The 20,531-nt window shown below is 32.3% G+C and overlaps 1 protein-coding gene across 4 annotated transcripts in view; it reads left to right on the forward strand.

The window, feature by feature from the left end:
• The window catches only part of LOC126884080 (uncharacterized), a 112,979-nt gene that overhangs the window by 78,651 nt on the left and 13,797 nt on the right, over nucleotides 1-20,531 (forward strand). For 3 of the 4 annotated variants that reach the window (XM_050649861.1, XM_050649864.1, XM_050649863.1), the window contains exon 2: nucleotides 7,748-7,841. The exons of the other annotated variant lie outside the window; for it this stretch is intronic. In XM_050649861.1, the coding sequence (XP_050505818.1) occupies nucleotides 7,785-7,841 (57 nt within the window). In that variant the 5' untranslated portion in view covers nucleotides 7,748-7,784. The remainder of the gene's footprint in view (nucleotides 1-7,747; nucleotides 7,842-20,531) is intronic. 4 annotated transcript variants of the gene reach the window in all.

A 20,531-nucleotide genomic window follows, 5' to 3' on the forward strand; every position in this document is an offset into this window, starting at 1 on the left:
AACGCAGATTGAAAGACTACATTATTGCCGAGGGCCAAAAGTTCCTGAAAACATCTATAATGTTTATGTTAATAAGTTACAGGGGTTTAAAAGAAAATTTAGTCTGATTTTTCATTTCCAATATTTCATTCAAAAGAAACCTTTTGTTTATTCTAAGGGACTTTTAGCTCTCGGTAATAATGTAATATTTTATTCTACGTTTAAATTTTTCAAATATATTTATTAGTTATCTCAGGATTCGAAAATAATGAATGCATTTAAATACCATTGGACCAAGATTGTACGCGTACCCCCTCATATTTGATTTAAAAAAAAAAAACCAGAAATAATATTGATTTTTTTTAAATCAATGAAGGGGGGTCGTGAGTTGCAATGACGACGTCGACATGGGGGGGGGGGTCGTCTCTAAACGACGAATTACGACGGAGGGGGGGAGGGTATTAAAAAGTCCAAATTTTTTACGACGTAGTTTATGGATGCCCCCTTATGCGAAAAATTCCCAACAAATACTTGACATTTATTAAAATTTTATAATATATTATTAACGTAGTTTTTTTTAAATAATATATTTATTTATTCAATTAATTATTGCCCATGTGCTAATTAAATACGCCAATCATATAGTGCGATACGCACCATATAGTGCGACGCGCTGCCGCGGCGAACTAAATGTCGAGAGTACGCGCATAATTAACAATTAAAAACAACGGTCTAAACTGAAATACGCCCCAGCGACTCATCAGAATCTTGAAATTGAATGTTTAAACTTCAGTTAGGCACTTGAAAACCTAAAAAATAATAATTTAAATATGAGTTTTCAAGCTTCGAAAATGCTTATTTTCGCATTTTTCAGATTTTAAATCGCTTAAAACTCGAAATTTATGAACTTTTGAGAAAAATGATCTTTTTTGTTTAAGATGGCCAAAAAATGCTAAAAACATATTTTCGGGGGCAAAGAACGTGATGTTTTGAATTTGTTAAAAAAGTGGTAAACAATTTGTCCAAAAATTTTACCCGGTACCCTTCTGATTTGTTATTATTATGGGGATGATATTTTTTAACAAAAATCCGCAAAGAAAGCGAATTAGAACAACCGGACACAGGTAGCATTAAGTCCGGACCCCGGAAGTATCATAAGTTTTCGAAACGGACCCTTAGGGAACATAATTGGTGACCCCTGCTTTAGATAATGAAAAATAAGTAATTTTTATACACAATTTACTTTTTATCTGCTGCGATAATTCAAGTTTATACGATTTTTTCTGCAAAGTTGAAAGAAAAAGCTTTCATATAATAATTAAGAAAAAAATTTTGAACCTTATTTTATTTAAATTATTTATTAAATGAAGATTGAAAAACTTTATTGAAAAATTATTATTTGCATTATAGATACGCATTATTAATATTTTATTTTGCAAGCAAAATTGCGCTATGTTACCAGTAGGCTATTGATTATGTACTATAGAAAGGAACTACAACGTTAACGGGGTTTTATTATTTCATATGGTCAATGAATCCCTATATATGAAAAAACCGCGGAGTGCTACCATTTAAAGGGTTGTGTTTTTGAGAAATGGTTGAATTAGTCCCTGGGCACAGGTTACATTAGGGTGAGTTTTATGCACTTTTGGTACAAACACGTCTACATAAATATTGTTCCTGGTTAAATTTCCTATCTAAATATAACTTTTTAAAGTCAAAGATACTTTTTTTACAAAAATATATTCAAAAGAAAAAGCACAAAGAAACCCAAAAAGAAAGAAATTTTGTTATTTGTCCCATAACTTTTGTCCACGGGGATATAGGTATAGACATTGCTTCACAGAAAATAAACTTACATATTTTCTATTTAAAATGATGTTTGGTATAGGTCATTAGGATTTACAGTTTTCGAAATATGATTTTTCAAAGTTCGCCACTCACAGCAATTTTGGGCAATTTTCCTTGATATTTCGCAAATATTGTTCTGTAGCTTTTTTCTACGTAACTTTAGGCATATGCAATGGTACATGTAAGAGGAATAGAAGTCAATTACCTTTAAAATGCTCTACTGTATAATGTTGTACGACTTCTTTTAAAAAGGTTATCTTTTTCAAGATTTTATACTTTTAATGAGTTTTTATATTTTTTACGATTGTTTTTTAAATATCCCATGATAACTTTTTTTTTCTAGATTTAGGTATATATTATATAATAAAAAAGAAAGCTTATTCTGTTTACTTTAAAATGGTGTATTATAAAAAATTCTAGGATTATTTTTGAATAAGATATGCTTTTTCAAAATGTAATAAGTACTTGCAACGATTTTTACATTTAGGATTATTTTTTAAATTTTTCATTATAACTTTTTTATGTGATTGTGTTTTATGATTGAATCTTATTTTTTATACATAGGTAATACTTTGGATCCACTTGACTCGGCCGGGCAAACTTCAAAATATGGATTAATTCCAATATTTACTGTCAAAGCTCATGCAGCACAAGCTTCGCTTGAAAAAATAGCATGTAAATGTACCAAAGGATGTACAAAAAACTGCGGTTGTAGAAAAATATGAATTAGTTGTTCAATATTCTGCAAAGGGTGCATGTGCATGGGTACTAATTGTGGGAACTGTAAGATAACTGAGGTGTCAGAGGAAGATATTGAATCTAATGCTAACGAAGAGATGGACTTGTTGAAAATTTTTTAAATGTCAGCGTTTAAATAATTTTAACTAAAGTGATGTTTTCTAAGACTAATGTTTATGTAATTTTTGAAAAAGAAATAATTTTAAATAATACAGATAAATAAATAGCGAAGAATCACTCGGTTTCTATTATTTAAATATAGATGATACACCATTTTAAAGAACAGAAAGTAAGCCCTCTTTATTGAGCAATATATGGTATATTCATGTACAAGAAAAAAAGTTATAATGAGAAATTTCAAAAATAATCGTAAAAAATGTAAAAAATATTTTTTTTTATATTAGTATTATATAATATATGTATAATCTCTCTCTACTATGTACAGCATATAAAGTCCTCACGTATATTATAAACCAGCGGCTCCAACCACTAGCAGAAAATATTATTGGAGAGTATCAGGCGGGCTTCCGACGGGGAAGATCGACACTGGATCAAATATTCACAGTAAAACAGATCTTGAGCAAAGCATGGGAACACGATATTGATGTTCACAACGTGTTTGTAGACTTCAAACAGGCATACGACTCAGTCAAAAGGAACAAACTATACTATATATTGGCTGAATTGGCAATACCACACAAGTTAATAAGACTCATTAAAGCCACAATGGATGAAACTCAGGCATGTGTACGAATACAAAACCACCGGACAGACTTTTTTAACATTTCGCAGGGACTAAAACAGGGAGATGGGCTGGCCCCAACATTGTTTAACCTGGCACTGGAGTATGCGGTTAGGCAAATGCAAACTGGACGAGGAAATCTACTGATCAACCGAACGGTTCAACTGGCCGCTTATGCTGATGATATTAATATTATGAGTAGAACATCAACAGGAGCACAGGAAACATATGCAGAGTTAAAAACACAAACAAAAATGCTAGGTCTGGAAATTAACACAGAAAAAACAAAAATAATGACTCAGACGAGAAGAAATATAGTCCCAGAAAACATTATACATGAAGATGACATTGAAACGGTTGAAAAGTTTACATACCTGGGAGTAGAAATATATGCCGACGGATCAGAAGATGGAGAAATAAGGAAGAGAATAACGCAGGCAAACAGAGCTTATTTTGCCCTCTCCCATATATTTCGGTCAAAAAGTGTCCACCGAAATACAAAGATGAGAATCTATAAAACCTTAATTCGACCAATAACATGCTATGGCAGTGAAGTCTGGGTGCTGAAAGAAACATCCAAAAACAAACTCGACACATTCGAAAGGAAAGTACTTAGGAGAATACTAGGACCTGTGAGGGAAAACGGAATCTTCAGAAGTCGATACAACAACGAGCTTTATCAACTTTATAAGGAAACGCCCCTGTCAGACTTCATTAGATTACAAAGATTGCAATGGGCCGGACATGTGATAAGAATGGGAGAGGATAGGCTACCAAAACGAGCACTGAATGCTAGAATGCAAGGAAAGAGACCGGTTGGGAAGCCACGAAAGCGCTGGGAAGACACAGTAAACAGCGACGCACAAGCCCTTTTAGGAGTCCGTGTATGGAGAAGAGCAGCCACAGACAGGCAAGGGTGGAGGCAAAAAATAAAGGAGGCCAAGGCTCAATTTGGGCTGTAGTGCCGTAGAAGAAGAAGAAGAATATATGTATAATATATAATATAATATTATATTATATTATATATACTATATATAATATACTTAATATTATATAATATATTATATTATAATAATATTATTTTATTTTTATATTATATTATAAAAAATTGTTAAAAGTATAAAATATTGAAAAACCATAATATCTTTAAAAAAAAAGTCGTACAACGTTATACAGTAGACCATTTTAAAGGTAATTGATTTCTATGCCTATTACGTGTACCATTGCATATACCTAAATTAACGTAGAAAAAAGTTACAGAACAATATTTGCGAGATAAGAAGGAAAATTGCCCAAAATTGCTGTGAGTGGCGAACTTTGAAAAATCATATTTCGAAAACTATAAATCCTAATTACCTCTACTAAACAACATTTTAAAGAAGGAATATGTAGATTTTTTTTCTATAAAGCAATGTCTATACTTATATCCTCGTGGACAACAGTTATGGGACAAAAAACAAAATTTCTTTCTTTTGGGTTTCTTTGTGCTTTTTCTTTTGAATATATTTTTGTAAAAAAAAAGTATAATTGACTTTAAGAAGTGATATTTAGATAGGAAATGTAACCAGGAACAATTTTTATGTAGATATGTTTGTACCAAAAGTTCATAGAACTCACCCTAATGTAACCTGTGCCCAGGGACTAATTCACCCATTTCTCAAAAACGCACCCCTTTAAATGGTAGCACTCCGCGGTTTTTTCATATATAGATGTCCATTGACCATATGAAATAATAAAACCCCGTTAACGTTGTAGTTCCTTTTAGCTATCTTATTTTGAATATAATCAATAGCCTACAGTATAAAGCAAAAAAAAGTTTGGAAAATATTGAGCAGTTTATGAGATATTTAGTTTATTTATTAAACGTTACTATTTTTCAATTGCAAAAATACGGTTTTTGGGTAATATTTGCTCCGCATGTCGATAAGATTGTTATAAACAAAAACTTGCAAAATTACAAAAAAGCGATTTTGCGCAAAACTTATTTGTATTTCTTGGGCCGTTCTAAGCAAAAAATGTCCTTACAAGTTTTTTCGTAGGATGCATAGTTTTCGAGATAAACGCGGTAGAACTTTCAAAAAATCGATAAATTGCAATTTTTTAACCCGAGTAACTTTTGATTAAAAAATAAAATACCAATTCTGCTTACAGCATTTGAAAGTAAAAGTCAAATTATACCTGCTTTGATTATTTGCATTGTCAAAAATTATTTGTTTTATTTTTAAACAAAGCTATAAACAAATAGTGTTTGAGCGTTTTGACCAGTGCACAATGCATGCGTTTTAACGCATGCTACGTAGAAATTGCTTGTTTGCAGGCACTTGCACTTGTACCTACTCGTTCGATTTTAAATGAGAGATGTATTGTAAACATCCCTCAAGCACTATGTATTTATTGCTTTGTTTGACAATAATTATTTTTTAACAATGCAAATAATCAAAATCGGTATAATTTGACTTGAACTTTCAAATGCTGCAAGCAGAATTGCTATTTTGAAAGGTCAACCGCGTTTATCTCGAAAACTATGCATCCTACGAAAAAACAAAAAATACAAAAAAATGTTTTGTTGTGCAAAAAATAATTTTTTTAGAAATTTTGTAAGTTTTTTGTTTATAACAATCTTATCGACATCCGGACCAACTGTTACCCAAAAAATTCGTGTTCTACGGGTCAAAATACCTAAAAAAACTTGGGTAAGTCCATCTAAATAAATGAGTGAATTACATACATTCTTCTTTTTGTCCCAATTAATTTAATTCAAGATAAATTTTTTGGAGACCCTTTATGCATAATTATGTTAATATTTATAATAATACTGAATAGAGAATAGATTAACCTTTCAAATGAGCTATCGCACGACCCCTATCCTCATTTAAAAAAATATAGATTACGTCATCACGACCAGATGGATAGCGTCACTATTATGATATATGTATATGTAAAGAAATCATAATTTAAAAATAAAAATCGACCTGTTTTAGAATTTATCTCCAATATCACCCATTAACGAAAAAAAATAATTTATTGCAACCTTTACGTGCTCACTGTATATTAATTATTATTAATATTAATTTGTTTATTATTTGTTTTTTAATAAGGTAGCGGGGGATAAAAATTTTGTAATGCCGCTTCGATATTCGTTTTTGTGAGAATTTTTCACCTCCATATTATTATGACCACCTATGAATTTTTATAAAAATCAACTAATCTACTAAGTATATTTTGTTTAAAAATTATTTTTGAAATTTTATTTTGTTATGTAATGTTAATGCTATATATTAACTATAATATATTTAATAATTAACATCAATAAAATATTTGAAAATATTACAAATTTATATATTTTTTCATATTTTATTGAATTACTGACCTTAATCTCATAGAAAATATTTGGGAGCTTTTAAAATGAGAATTTCCAATGAAAAGGTCACCAACAAACTTGTTTTGTTTGAAGAACTAATAATTATTGGATCCACAATGACAAATTGAAACAAAGTGAATTTAACTGCATTCAAAGTATGCCAAGACGGGTACTAGCGGTAATGAAAGTTAAAGGGGGCTCATAGTTTCAAATGTTTTATTGCCGTTTATTATTAAACATATTATATATAGCAATAAGACATTTGAAAATATCCCATATTTATATATTTTTTAATATTTTGTTGAGCCCCTTTAACTTTGATTACCGCTAGTACCCCTCTTGGCATACTTTGAAAGCAGTTAAATTCAATTTGCTTTAATTTGTCATTGTGGTTCCAATGATATATTAGTTCTTCAATCAAAATAATTTTGTTTGTGACCTTTTCACTGGAAATTTCTGGTTTTAAAAGCTCCCAAATATTTTCTATGTGATTAAGGTCAGGAATTCACAAAATATTAAAAAATATATAAATATGTAATATTTTCAAATATTTTATCGCTGTTTATTATTAAATATATTACAGGTAATGTATAACATTAACATTACATAACAATATTAAATCTAAAAATATTTTTTATACAAAATCCTACTTGTGGAATAGTTGATTTTTATAATAATTCATAGGTGGTCATAATAATATGGCCAGGAACTGTATTTAACAAGTTTTTCTAGGACCATTTTGTGCAGAGATAGCATTTCCTACTTTAAAAATTCATAATTCATTTATTTATCAATAATATAAAGCATATAAAATAATGAAATATTTCTTCTGCTTTATACTAGTAACGTAATGCAACTGTTCCTGTAAAATAAATCAAGCTTCATATATAATTTAAATAAATAACGCGTCAAATCTAATTTAGTAAGTCTCAAATGAAATCTTTTTCCTTCAACTTTGCAGAAAAAAATTCTAAAAACTTTATCAAAATATGGATTACCTCATATAATTTATTTTGTGTCTCTTACAATAAACGAGTAATTTGAGTTTAAGTGTACAACAATATTGTCAATTACAGTTGATCCAAATGATCAAGGTCTATAACTGCCGACTCGATGGATCCTGATAATGCGGATGGGTCCAACTTACGGAAGAAGAGTGTTCCGTCGAAGGTAAGAAGTTGATTGTCTGTATTTGTGGTATAATGGATTTGTATTTACAACATAAAATAGGAGTAGAAATTAGAGTATAGAATATCATCATCATTATCAACCTGTACGCGTCCACTGCTGGACATAGCTCTATCTCACCTGTTTTCATCTGTCTCTGCCTTGTGCGGTTTGCATCTAGTTACTTATAGCACTCTTCAGATCATAGGTCCATCTGGTTGGTGGACGTCCCCTGCTCCGTAGTGACTCTTGTCGTGGCTTCCACTCGATAATACGTTTTGTTCATTGGTTGTCTGATAATCTGCAGACGCCGATGTGTCGTGTCCATTTCCACTTTAGCAACGCGATTCTTTCGGCAGCGTCTGTTGTTTTTGTTCTATGACGTATTTCTTCGTTTGGGATTCGGTCCCTCAGGGAGATACCCAACATATGGCACTCCATAGGCCTCAGAGTTATGCGAATCTTGTTCACTACCTTTTTTGTAAGTGTTAGTGTTTCCGCTCCATAATTGAGTACAGGTAACATACACTGGTCAAAGATTTTCCTATTGAGGCATACAGGTAAATCCGATTTAAATATAGCTATGTCTAGTATATTTTAATTTACAAGACTCTGCCCAAGTTAATCCTATGCGACGTGGGAGGTCAGGTTTCCTCTGCCCAACCGAATTTATTGTCCCAAGTACACAGTACTCCTATGATATCAAATTTGTGCCAAGAATACTATACGGAGCATATAAAGAATAGGGACTCAACAAAGTGTGCAAGAAACACAATATGTTGAAATAACACAGGTAAAATCATTTAATTATCTAGGGGCGCTTTGGACAATGATGGGCTAGTACAAGAGGAAATTATACAACGAATACACAATGAAAAGAAGGTGATTGGAGTAGGGTGGCGTCAATATATAATGGAGAAAAGAAACATTATAATTGGAAAAGTATTTGCGGAGTCTGTCATGATGTATGGAAGTGAAGTGTGGACTTTAAACACTGGAGGAAAGAGAAAATTGGAGCTTGTAGAGATGGATTATCTTGGAAAAAAACGCCAGAATGTCAAGGCCCGATAGAATTATCAACGGGGCCATTATATATAGATTAAGTACCACAGACCCACAGACATGTTAATTGATAGAATAGAGATAAATAGTTTAGGTCTTAGGTGGTTTGGACACCTTCTACAGATGCAATAAAGTAGATGGCTCAGTACAGTATTTAGGCTGATCCCACCAGAAAGACTTACAAGAGAAATACCAAGATTGTCCTGAAGTGAAACTATCAGGAAGGTATTTTAGTGACGAAATTTGGAGGAAGAGGGCGCTCAAGATAGGTAGTGATAGCGACTAGGCATTCCTTTCACATGTCTAGTTTGTATTTAATGTCAGATATTCTCTTTCGTTTATATCAACTAAATTACCTATTGTTATTATTTTTATTTTTAAGCGATTTGATGAAATTACTGCATCTCTTGTTGATAAGCAGGTAATCTATCTGATTTATGATAATAATCTTTTTTTATCGACAGCGGATTTCCATGTTGAGAGTCTACATGCTAGTATGTAATTGAAAGAATATATATTATCTGTCGCTATAATTTTAAACTCTTGACAAAATTTCTCCAGCCTATTTCTGCTTTCGCTTCTTATTTCGAGTACGAATTTATCAATAACATCTTGGCATTCATTCAGACCGTGTTCTCATCAAAAGCAACTGGTGACCGCAAGCCTATTGCAACGCAATGGCACAGTATAAAGAGGGACAGTAGAACCACTCTCCGAAAAATTGGAAGTAAAATCTGTAGTCGTGCATGGCGACCGCGCAATGTTGGCAGTCGCTTTTGCCCCACTCTCGCATTGCTATTCGCATAGAAACGTACGGCTTTTAACAGGTAAAACCCGCATCCACACCATTGGTGAATTACCAATTGCCTACTGCCGGTATTACTTCCTGAGAGAGTATAGAATATTATCATCATCATCAACCCGTACGCGTCCACTGCTGGACATAGCTCTATCTCACCTGTTTTCATCTGTCTCTTGTCTCTGCCTTGTGCGGTTTGCATCTAGTTACTTACAGCACTCTGCAGATCATAGGACCATCTGGTTGGTGGACGTCCCCTGCTCCGTAGTGACTCTTGTGGCCTCTACTCGATAATACGTTTTGTCTATCGGATGTCTGATAATCTGGCGACGCGCGACGCATCCTGTCTAATTCCACTTTAGCGACGCGATTCTTTCGACAGCGTCTATTGTTTTTGTTCTACGACGCGCGACGTATGTGTTTGTTTGGGATTCGGTTCTCAAGGGAGACACCCAACATCTGACGCTCCATCATACCCCTCTGAGTTACGCGAATGTTGGCTAACTTTTTTGCAGGTAACTGGGGCACGGTGTTCAAGAGAAAATATAAATAAAAGTTGATCGAACCCCCTATTTTTTTGCTTTTATGTTTGCATTATCCCTTGTAGATCAAAAATACGTCAAAATTAAAATCGGCTACGTGGCACTTTTTTGCGCATGCCTAAAAGAAGATATTATCTATTTATTTTCCTGTTTTTTTAAATTTTTCTTTATCTGTATAATCGGATTTTCATATAGTTTAATATGTGTGAGTATGTATATGATATGTATACATACTCACACATATACACACAGACATACACATACACACACAAATATACTGGGTGTTGAAAAGTCAAACGGCCATAGGAAACAATGGGGAATTCTAAACTCTTGAATTTCTGCTTCCCTAATTATTTTAAATCAAATGTCATGAGAAACTATTTGTAGAGGACTTGAAATCTGTATTAAAAACAAATGTTAAAATTGTTCTACGAATTAAACACATTTCAAAATTTTGCAAAAATATAAAGCAATTGCCAGAGAATTATTAGTCCAATCGACCTCTAAAAGGCAGATTTGACCTCTAAAAACCATACGAACTAGCTGAATTTTGCTAAAAATGTCAACGTTGGTACCCCAAAAAAGATTGCCAGTCCTACCCCCGGGCTTCCCCCTAAAACCACCCGTCGTAGAGGGGGAAATCGAAAACTTCATATTACCAAGAATATGTTTACACCATATAAAAAAATGATTTAAACAAAATGCAGCTCAGATATTGAACAAAAATATTTGTTAGCATTTTTTGTGCAGACTGGACCGTTCTTTCAGAAACAACGCTTGAAGCGACCGGCGATTTTAAATGTCAGTTACGCTCGCGAACTCATTTTTTTAAATAGAATTTGTATCAACTAGACGGTAAAAATTCAATATCTTTTGATCAGAGCATCCTTTTGATAAAAATCCAAATGCATTTTAAAGATAAAATATGTTCAGCTTTGGTAGTTTTTGCATTTTGTAGCAAATGAAGTTAGTTTGTTCATAAGATTTTTAGAAGTCAAATCTGACTTTTAGAGGTCGATTGGACTAATAATACTCTGGCAATTATACTACATTTTTGCACCATTTTGAAATGTGTTTAATTCGTAGAACAATTTTAACATACGTTTTTAATACAGATTTAGTCCTTTACAAAAAGTTTCTCATGACTTTCGATTTAAAGGAATTAGGGAAGCACGAATTCAACAGTTTAGAATTCCGCATTGGTTCCTATGGCCCGTTTGACTATTCAACACCCGGTATATTTGTGTGTGTATGTGTATGTCTGTGTGTATATGTGTGATTGTGTATACATATCATATACATACTCACACTTTTAAAATACATGAAAATCCGATTATACAGATAAAGAAAAATAAAAAAACAGAAAAATAAATAGAAAAAATATTCTTTTACGCATGCGCAAAAAAGTGCCCCATAGCCGATTTTAATTTTGACGTATTTTTGATCTACAAGGGATAATGCAAGCATAAAAGCAAAAAAAATAGGGGGTTCGATCAACATTTATTTAGATTTCCTCTTGAACACCGTGGTGGGTCTTGTAGGTAAAGTAGGATTTGTCACACTATGCGTTCCTGCCGCATCTGCCGGACATCGGTTTGCTGGAGACGGTTTTACCGGAATGCATCACTTGATTCTAAATCCTGACCCACTACTTTGTGCCGTGTAATTTGGGTTGCCTATATGAACTTGAATTGGAGAAATGGGCATATAAATAATAAAGGTTTGCTGTATTAATCACTTTAAAAATTCACATTGTAAGGCATGAATGAATCAAATATGTAGTACCTTTTTTGTAGATGTATTTAAAAATGAAACTGAAAAGTTATTACTATAAAGAGTGATCTGTAGGTACCTATACCATATTCCACGAACATACGCCTGTTTTGGATTACTTCGACAACGAATATTTTACTGTGCAAAATAAGAAGAACGAAAGTAAATTGCAAATTACATTGTTTCTTATTGGAATAATTATTAGCGCCATTTACTTTCGTACTTCTTATGTTGCACAGTAAAATATTCGTTGTCGAAGTAATCCAAAACAGGCGTATGTTCGTGGAATGGCCCATATAACTGTGGCTATACTTGACTTAAATAAAACAATTAGATATACAAAATCACAAATTTTAGTAAATTTGGGAAACTATCATCAGTGGCGTGCTGGAACTTTTCAAGCGGCCCGGTGATTTTATAGAAAAGCGGCCTCCCATCCTCATTTTACCTTCTATTATCATTACGTTTTATTCGGCATTAAAAAAAACAAAAATATAAAGTATTTTTGAATCAAACATAAAACTTTGAATTCAATGATTTTTTTCTTAATTTGCTATATTTTTTCATGTAAGAATAATAAATCTTACAAATAATAATTGACATGTATGACAATATTGTATGCAGTAAGGCAGAAACCATAATTTCCTAAATAAATATAATATGAATTTGATGTGATTAAGGTACAAGTAAAATAAAATTGAGAATTTTTCAATTATGTATTAAGTTGCATTTTAGTAAATCAATTATACAAGAGAGTACAAATACAAGTACAGTGCAAATACTTGAATTTAACAATATTTAAAATGTTAATTCAACGCAATAATCTAAATATTATTTTGCAATTATTTTATAAAATAATTACTTAACTCTCGATCAATAATTTCCGCATTAAAATAGATTGAGCAAATTCGTCGATTATTTCATCATTTGTAAGCTCATACAAAGCTTCTCTTTCTATAGCCATTAGCATAAAAGTGATCTTGTGTTAAAGTACTTCTTAAACGATTTTTTATGTGTTTCAATGTTGAAAAGCTTTTTTCGCAAGATACTTGTGTCACTGAAAGAGTTAATAAATGCTTTATACTATACTATTTAAATTTGGATAAGCACACTGATATAAGTTTTATTTATGCAAAACAGCGTAACAGCAAGCTATACATACAATCTTTACACTTTTTAGTACCACACGGAGGTGAGGTTTTCACGATATCAACATTGTCATTTGTTACTTCATGTTCACTATCACTTGGATTAATAATATCATCCTTCATATTTTCTGTAGGCTGAACATATTCATCATTAACTCCATCTTCTATAATCTCAATATTTTGCAAAATCCTATTTTAAATACAATCCATTTATCAGCAAAATCCATGAGTTCTTCTCTTATTGCAGTCGCAGATATGGTAGGATAAAACTTTCTTAATTTTTCAGTAAATAATTTAAATGCCATCAAAGGCATACCATTTTTTTATTGTATCAAAATTTCTAGGATGTAGAGTGCTTATATCATCATAAAACGATTTGATTTGTCTTGATCAAATCGTTTTTAGATACTTTCAATAATTCGGTCAAAAATGAGCAAGACGTTTTTCCATTTTTTAATTCTGCAGAGTACATGCATGTTTAAAGGAAATTGGAAAACCATAAATATACTTGTATGTATGAAAATAAATAATATTATCTCTAGCAATCTATTTATGTATATAGACTATAGAGTCTTACTCATTTACTTAAACTGTATTTCACAATTAAAAAAAAATGATTTTTTAAATGTTTTATTAATATTATTAGCAAAATTAACAGCCGATTAGAAATTAAAAAAATATTTTTTTGTTACATCTAAAAATTTTTGTGAAAACCTATTTGACCGGCCTCAAGAGGCCGCGGCCTCTCGGTGATTGCACCGATTCATTTATATGGCCAGCACGCCACTGACTATCATAAATACAAATACCGATGTTGAAACGTATTTAAATAAATACTAAAAATGTACCCAAGTTTTTGGGTAAATTTTTATCTTTTCACGCTTTTTGTACATATTTCATATTTTTAACTTGGTATCGGAGCTAATCCGCCATATTCCAAATTTAAATACTTATTTGTAGGTATTTAAATACTTTAGCCTTTATTAGAGCATTTAAATACCAAGTACTTATTTATAATTATAGAGTATTTAAATACGTGGCATTTAAATACTTACTCTAAAGTCCAAAGTTTTAAATACATACTTACAAAAATTATTTAAGTTTTGAAATACTGCCTATCAGCTCTAATAACAAGTTAAAAATATAAAATGTACCGGGTGTCCCAATAAGAATGGCTGTCGGCCATATCTCAGGAACCGTTACAGTAGAGCTTTGAGAAAAAATATTTATGACAAAAGTTGCCTCAGGAGAGGCCTGGAAATTATTTTCATAATTGTAGGTCCACCGCTAGGGGGCGTAATTGAATATCAAAAATTAAAAAATCAAATTGTTACAAAATTTACCCAAGGAGAGGCACTGTAAATCCAATGATCGTATTTTTCATAAAATTCTGCGCATATTTGATTTTACAAGTTTAAGTCTACCTCTGCAAATAATAGGTGGGGGTGAGTGGGAACCTTCTTATGAAAAATGCCTGTAAGTCCGGTTCTTCTAAATCGAATTTTGCATACTTGGTCTTGTTGAAATCGGCTCTTTTTCGTCAATGGAAGTGTCTTATTTGCGAAAAAGCTTAATAATAAGTAATATGCAAGCTAGGAGGCGTTATTTAATTATTTTCATAAATCTAATTTTCTTTGGAAAATATTGAATACAAGTATACATTTTTAATCCTGTATTACAAAATTAGGTCAAATTAGCAACATAATACCGAAAACCGCATGTCGATACCTTTTTTCTATTCCGATATATTAAGTAATATGTAAATGATAAGCATAACTGTTACTGTCACCGGTAAACGAGGTTAAGAAAAAGTAGTGTGCTATGGAAAAAACAAATAAGCATTTTCCAGATATAAGCGTATATAATTAATTAAAACAACAATAAGACAAACAACTATAAAATATAACAAAGAAATAAAAGCAACTATTTACTTAGTCTTAGTGACTGCCTAAATGTTCAAATTGTTGCCCATCATTTTCGATGTAAGCATTTACTCTTTCAAGAGTAGATTGAATCGCAACAAATTTAACTGTTTTAGACTTTTATTTATGGGGACGGATTAAAGACCTTGTTTTTCACTACTCGAGAAAACATGATCTAGAATCTGGAGAATACGAAACGCCATTCAAAGCATTTCGAAAGCAGAAATTGACACTGCTGTTCAATCTACTCTTGAAAGAGTAAATGCTTACATCGAAAATAATAGGCAATAATTTGAACATTTAGGTCGTCACTAAGTAAGTAGTTGCTTTTATTTTTTTGTTATATTTTATAGTGTTGTTTGTCTTATTGTTGTTTTAATTAGTTAAATACGTTTACATCTGGAAAATGTTTCTTTGTTTTTTCCACAGCACACTACTTTCTCTTAACTTCGTTTACCGGTGACATTAACAGTTGTTTAAAATTTACACGTTTCTTAAGATATCTCGAGAAAGAAAAAAGGTATCGAAATGCGGTTTTCGGTATTATGTTACTAATTTGGTCTAATTTTGTAATACAGGATTAAAGATGCATACTTGCATTTAATATTTTCCAAAGAAAACTAGATTTCTGAAAATAATTAAATAACGCCTCCTAGCTTGCATATTACTTATTAGTCTATTTCGAAAATAAGACACCTACATTGTCGAAAAAGAGCTGATTTCAACAAGACCAAGCATGCAAAATTCGATTTAGCAGAACCGAACTTACAGCTATTTTTTCATAAGAAGGTTCCCACTCACCCCCACCTTTTATTTGCAAAGGCAGACTTAAACTTGTGAAATCAAATATGCGCAGAATTTTACGAAGAATACAATGATTGGATTTCCAGTGTCCTTTCATTAGGTAAATTTTGTAAAATTTTGATTTTTTAATTTTTGATATTCAATTACGCCCTCTAGCGGTGGACCTACAATTATGAACATAATTTCAAGGCTTTTCTCGAGGCAACTTTTGTTATAAATATTTTTTTCTCAAAGCTGTACTATAAACGGTTCCTGAGATATGGCCGAGAGCCATTCTTATTGGGACACCCGGTACAAAAAAAGGATGATTAAGAAAAAAATTACCCAAAAACTTTCCCAAATTTAATATTTGTGATTTTTTTTTATATCTCTTCGTTGTTTTATTTTAGTCAAGCCACAGTATAGGTACATATCACTCTTTATAGTAATAACTTTTCAGTTTCATTTTTAAATGCATCTACAAAAAAGTACTACATATTTGATTCATTCATACCTTACATACAATGTCAATTTTTAAACGGGTTAATACATGGTTAATACAGCAAAACTTTATTATTTATATGCCCATTTCGCCGATTCAAATTCATATAGGCAACCCAAATTACACGGCACAAAGTAGTGGGTCAGGATTTAGACAGAATTGAATGCATCGACGACCCAAGCATTCTTATGAAAGCTGCCAGATTGTGCGGTTCAGACGCAGCGCTGATACTACGACAACCTGGTTGTCGTAGTATCATGGACGCAGCGGTAGTGGTACTCAAGGTAGCCTGAGTTGCATATTTTGATTATGTTTTTGTTTTGAAAAAATTCTTTGAATCCTTCTTAAACAAATTTTGAATTTAAATATATGTTGGAAGTTTTACAAAGATTTTTTCTATCATTGTCATTGCGAAGCGAAGGAATTGTGGCTCTCAGAAAAATGTGCAGAGATAGAAAGATTAGATAAACAACATGACAGCTTTAACATATACAGAAAAATTAAAGAAACAGCTTCATATACAATAATTACAATTAAAAATAAAGAACTTTTTATGATACCACGTATTTATTATTTATAGGACACAATATAAAGAGTCTAATAAAAATAACTATTTTTCAAATCAAAATGTCAATTTTAAAAATAAAAAAGTATTTCCGATACCAGAAATTGAACCCGAGCCTCCTGGGTAACAGCACAGTATCTTATCCACTAGCTAGACCATTGAGATATATATTTTTGACATACAGGTTGGATCGAAATGTCATTGCATTATTTAGATTTCACATAGTCTAAAATAATTAGTCCTGTCGCCAGGGGGGGTACAGCGGCCTCCTTTATTCAGATGGACTTACCCAAGTTTTTTTCATGTATTTTGACCCGTAGAATACGAATTTTTTGGGTAACAGTTGATCCGGATGTCGATAAGATTGTTATTGACCAAGAACTTGAGGAATTACATAACAGAGGTTTCTCACAAAACAAAACATTTTTTTTGTATTTTTTGGGTCATTCTAAGTAAAAAATGTTCTAACAAGTTTTCCCGTAGGATGCTCAGTTTTCGAGATAAACGCGGTTGAACTTTAAAAAAATCGAAAAACTGCAATTTTTAAACCCGAATAACTTTTGATTAAAAAATAACATAGCAATTCTGTTTAGCGCCTTTGAAAGTTCAAGTCAAATTATATCGGTTTTGATTATTTGCATTGCTAAAAATATATTGTGTTATTGTTAAACAAAGCTACAAACACCTAGTGCGTGATTGATGTTTTCTATGATTTCTCATTTAAAATCTAACGAGTAGGTAGAATAGGTACTAGTGCAATCGAGGCTATTTCTACGTAGCATGCGTTAAAATGCATGTAAAGGCACGGGAAACACTATGTGTTTATAGCTTTGTTAAACAATAAAAAAATAATTTTTTAGCAATGCAAATAATTAAAACCGATATAATTTGACTTAAACTTTCAAATGCGGTAAGCAGACTGGCTATTTTATTTTTTAATCAAAAGTTATTCGGGTTCAAAAATTGCAATTTTTCGATTTTTTGAAAGTTCAACCGCGGTTATCTCGAAAACTAGCCATCCTATGAAAAAAATTGTAGAAACATGTTTTGCTTAGAATGACCCAAAAAATACCAAAAAATGTTTTGTTTTGCGAGAGATCGCGGTTATGTAATTCCTCAAGTTCTTGGTCAATAACAATCTTATCGACATCCGGATCAACTGTTACCCAAAAAATTCGTATTCTACGTGTCAAAAAACTTGGGTAAGTCCATCTGAATAAAGGAGGCCGTTGTACCCCCCTGGCGACAGGACTAAATGCTAACATTCCAAAATTTACACTTTTATAAAAAAGTAATTTTTATAATACCACGGTTTTGTTATTGTATATAGGACAATATAGAGGTGGACAAACCTATCCTCGAAGAGTTACAAAATAACTTTCGGTGTTACATTTTATTTAACTTTGAGAAGAACTGGGTACTGAGAAGAACTGGGCCTCTGAAGGGTTGACCTGGGCGAAGGTTCTTATTGTGGTACGAGGATTCGGATGAACACTATATTCGCCGGTTTATAAATAAGTCCGTGAATAAACAAGGAAAATGGAGAAAATGATGGAGGAAATAATGAAAAAATTGGAAAGCGTGGAAGGCAGAGACATCAGGATGGAAAACAAAATGGATGGCCTACAGTCATAAATAGAAAACTTTAAGAAAGAATACCTGGTAATCAAAGAAGAAAATAGAAAACTAAAGAAAGAACTGAAAATGCAAGAAGGCAGAATAATTGACCTAGAAAGAGAAATAAGAAAAAAGAAAATAGTAATCTTCTGGTTTGGGGAAACAGAAAATGAGGATACATCCATTATGAAAAAGGAAAGCCGGAAAGGTATAGAAAAACTGGATATCGAACTTGATGAAAAAAATTATATAAGTGAAATTAGAAGAATTGGAAAGAAAATGGCAAATAAAACAAGACCGATGTTAATAGAGCTAACAGATTGGAATAAAAAAGAGAAATAATCAAGGCAACTCATAAATTAAAGGGAACTAACATATTCATAGATGAAGACTACCCCAAAGAGATTCAGATTCAGAGAGGAATATTACGAAAACAGATGAAAGAAGCGAGAGAAAAAGGATATAAGGCAAATATAGTATATAACAAATTGTACATAAATGATGAAATTTATACAGCAGAGAGCTTAGCTTATGAACAAGAGGAGCAACAACTCGTAATAGATGGCGATAAGGAACATAATGCAAGGTCAAAAGGAGGAAGAACATACAGCGAAAGGTCTCCTGAGATGGGAAAAACGGAAAGGTCTCCTGAGATAAGAAGCAAATACCCAAGAACAATCCATCCAAAAAACTGATTAGCAAATCGGACGGAGAGACGTTGATGACGACCAAGCAAGGACATGGAACATCCAGTACTACGAAAGAGCAAACAAAGAGGATAACTAATAACAAGGAAAACAATAGAGAGAAGAACAAAACAAAAGTGAAAAAAGCTATTAAACTAGGAACTTGGAACATCAAAACTTTGAATAACAAAGAGAATGAACTAGAAATGAAATTTGAAAAAGCAAATTTAGATTTTCTTGCATTAACAGAAACTAAGAGGAAAGGTAAAGGAGAAATAGAGCTATAAAATGGACATTTGCTATTATACAGTGGGGTTGACACAATTGAAAGACTGCATCAGGAGTAGGATGCATAATACATTCCAGAAATAAAAATTTTGTAAAAAAGTGGGAGGCCATATCCGACAGAATAATAGTAGGGGAGCAAAGTATGCTAAATGTGCAGTCACTTGAGCGTTATGGGGACCTATTAGGTTGTGAAGAGTAGGTCCTAAAACCAAAAAAAGTTAAGTAAAGTTTTCCATTTTAGTGAGCGCTTGCCATTTTTTAATTTAATTTTCCATTTCCAACAATGGTTTTTTCCGATTGTAACGTCATCTATCCATAATTCAAAAAAATGTTTTGAATAAAAGTTACTTATTTTTACGTAAGGAATCCAAATCTCCAATAAAAAATGGGGGCTCCTATTTAAGATTTTAAAGTAACCCTCCACCCCACCTCCATGGGGGTCGTGTTTGGTGCCATTCGATAGATTTTTCAAAAGTATTGAATAAGTGTATTTTACAGTTTTTTGATCTGATGTTCATTTCGCGAAATATCGCGGGATTCGTATTTAAATTATTAAATTTACCCCCACCCCTCTCGGTGGGAAGTCGTGTTTGGTATCATTCGATAGATTTTTAAAAAATATTGAGCACCTATGTTTTAGTTTTTCGATCTGTCATTGATTTCGCGAAATATTCGCTTTTTCTTGTGAAACTTTGGGACTCACCCATTTCCTTACGCCCGGCTCCAATCGTCAGATTTTTTAAATACACACTCTTTTGCATGTACTGGACTTGCCTTATCTTAATATGACAATTTCGTGTTTTTTTAAGGACAAATTTTTTTCGGGCCCCCCTTAACGAACTCCCCTGTGTGAAGAGCCAATATATGGTAGAGGTACATCTGCAGGGTACCAGGTTTCTCCCCATATGATAATCTGACGCGCTCGAGTGACTGCAAAAATCCCCGCTTGGGCTCCCCTACCATAATGGTAATGGTGAATTGAAATGCCATGATCAAATCAAAAGTA

The sequence above is a fragment of the Diabrotica virgifera genome, chromosome 4, assembly GCF_917563875.1.
Source record: "Diabrotica virgifera virgifera chromosome 4, PGI_DIABVI_V3a".
Classification (NCBI taxonomy): Eukaryota; Metazoa; Arthropoda; class Insecta; order Coleoptera; family Chrysomelidae; genus Diabrotica; species Diabrotica virgifera.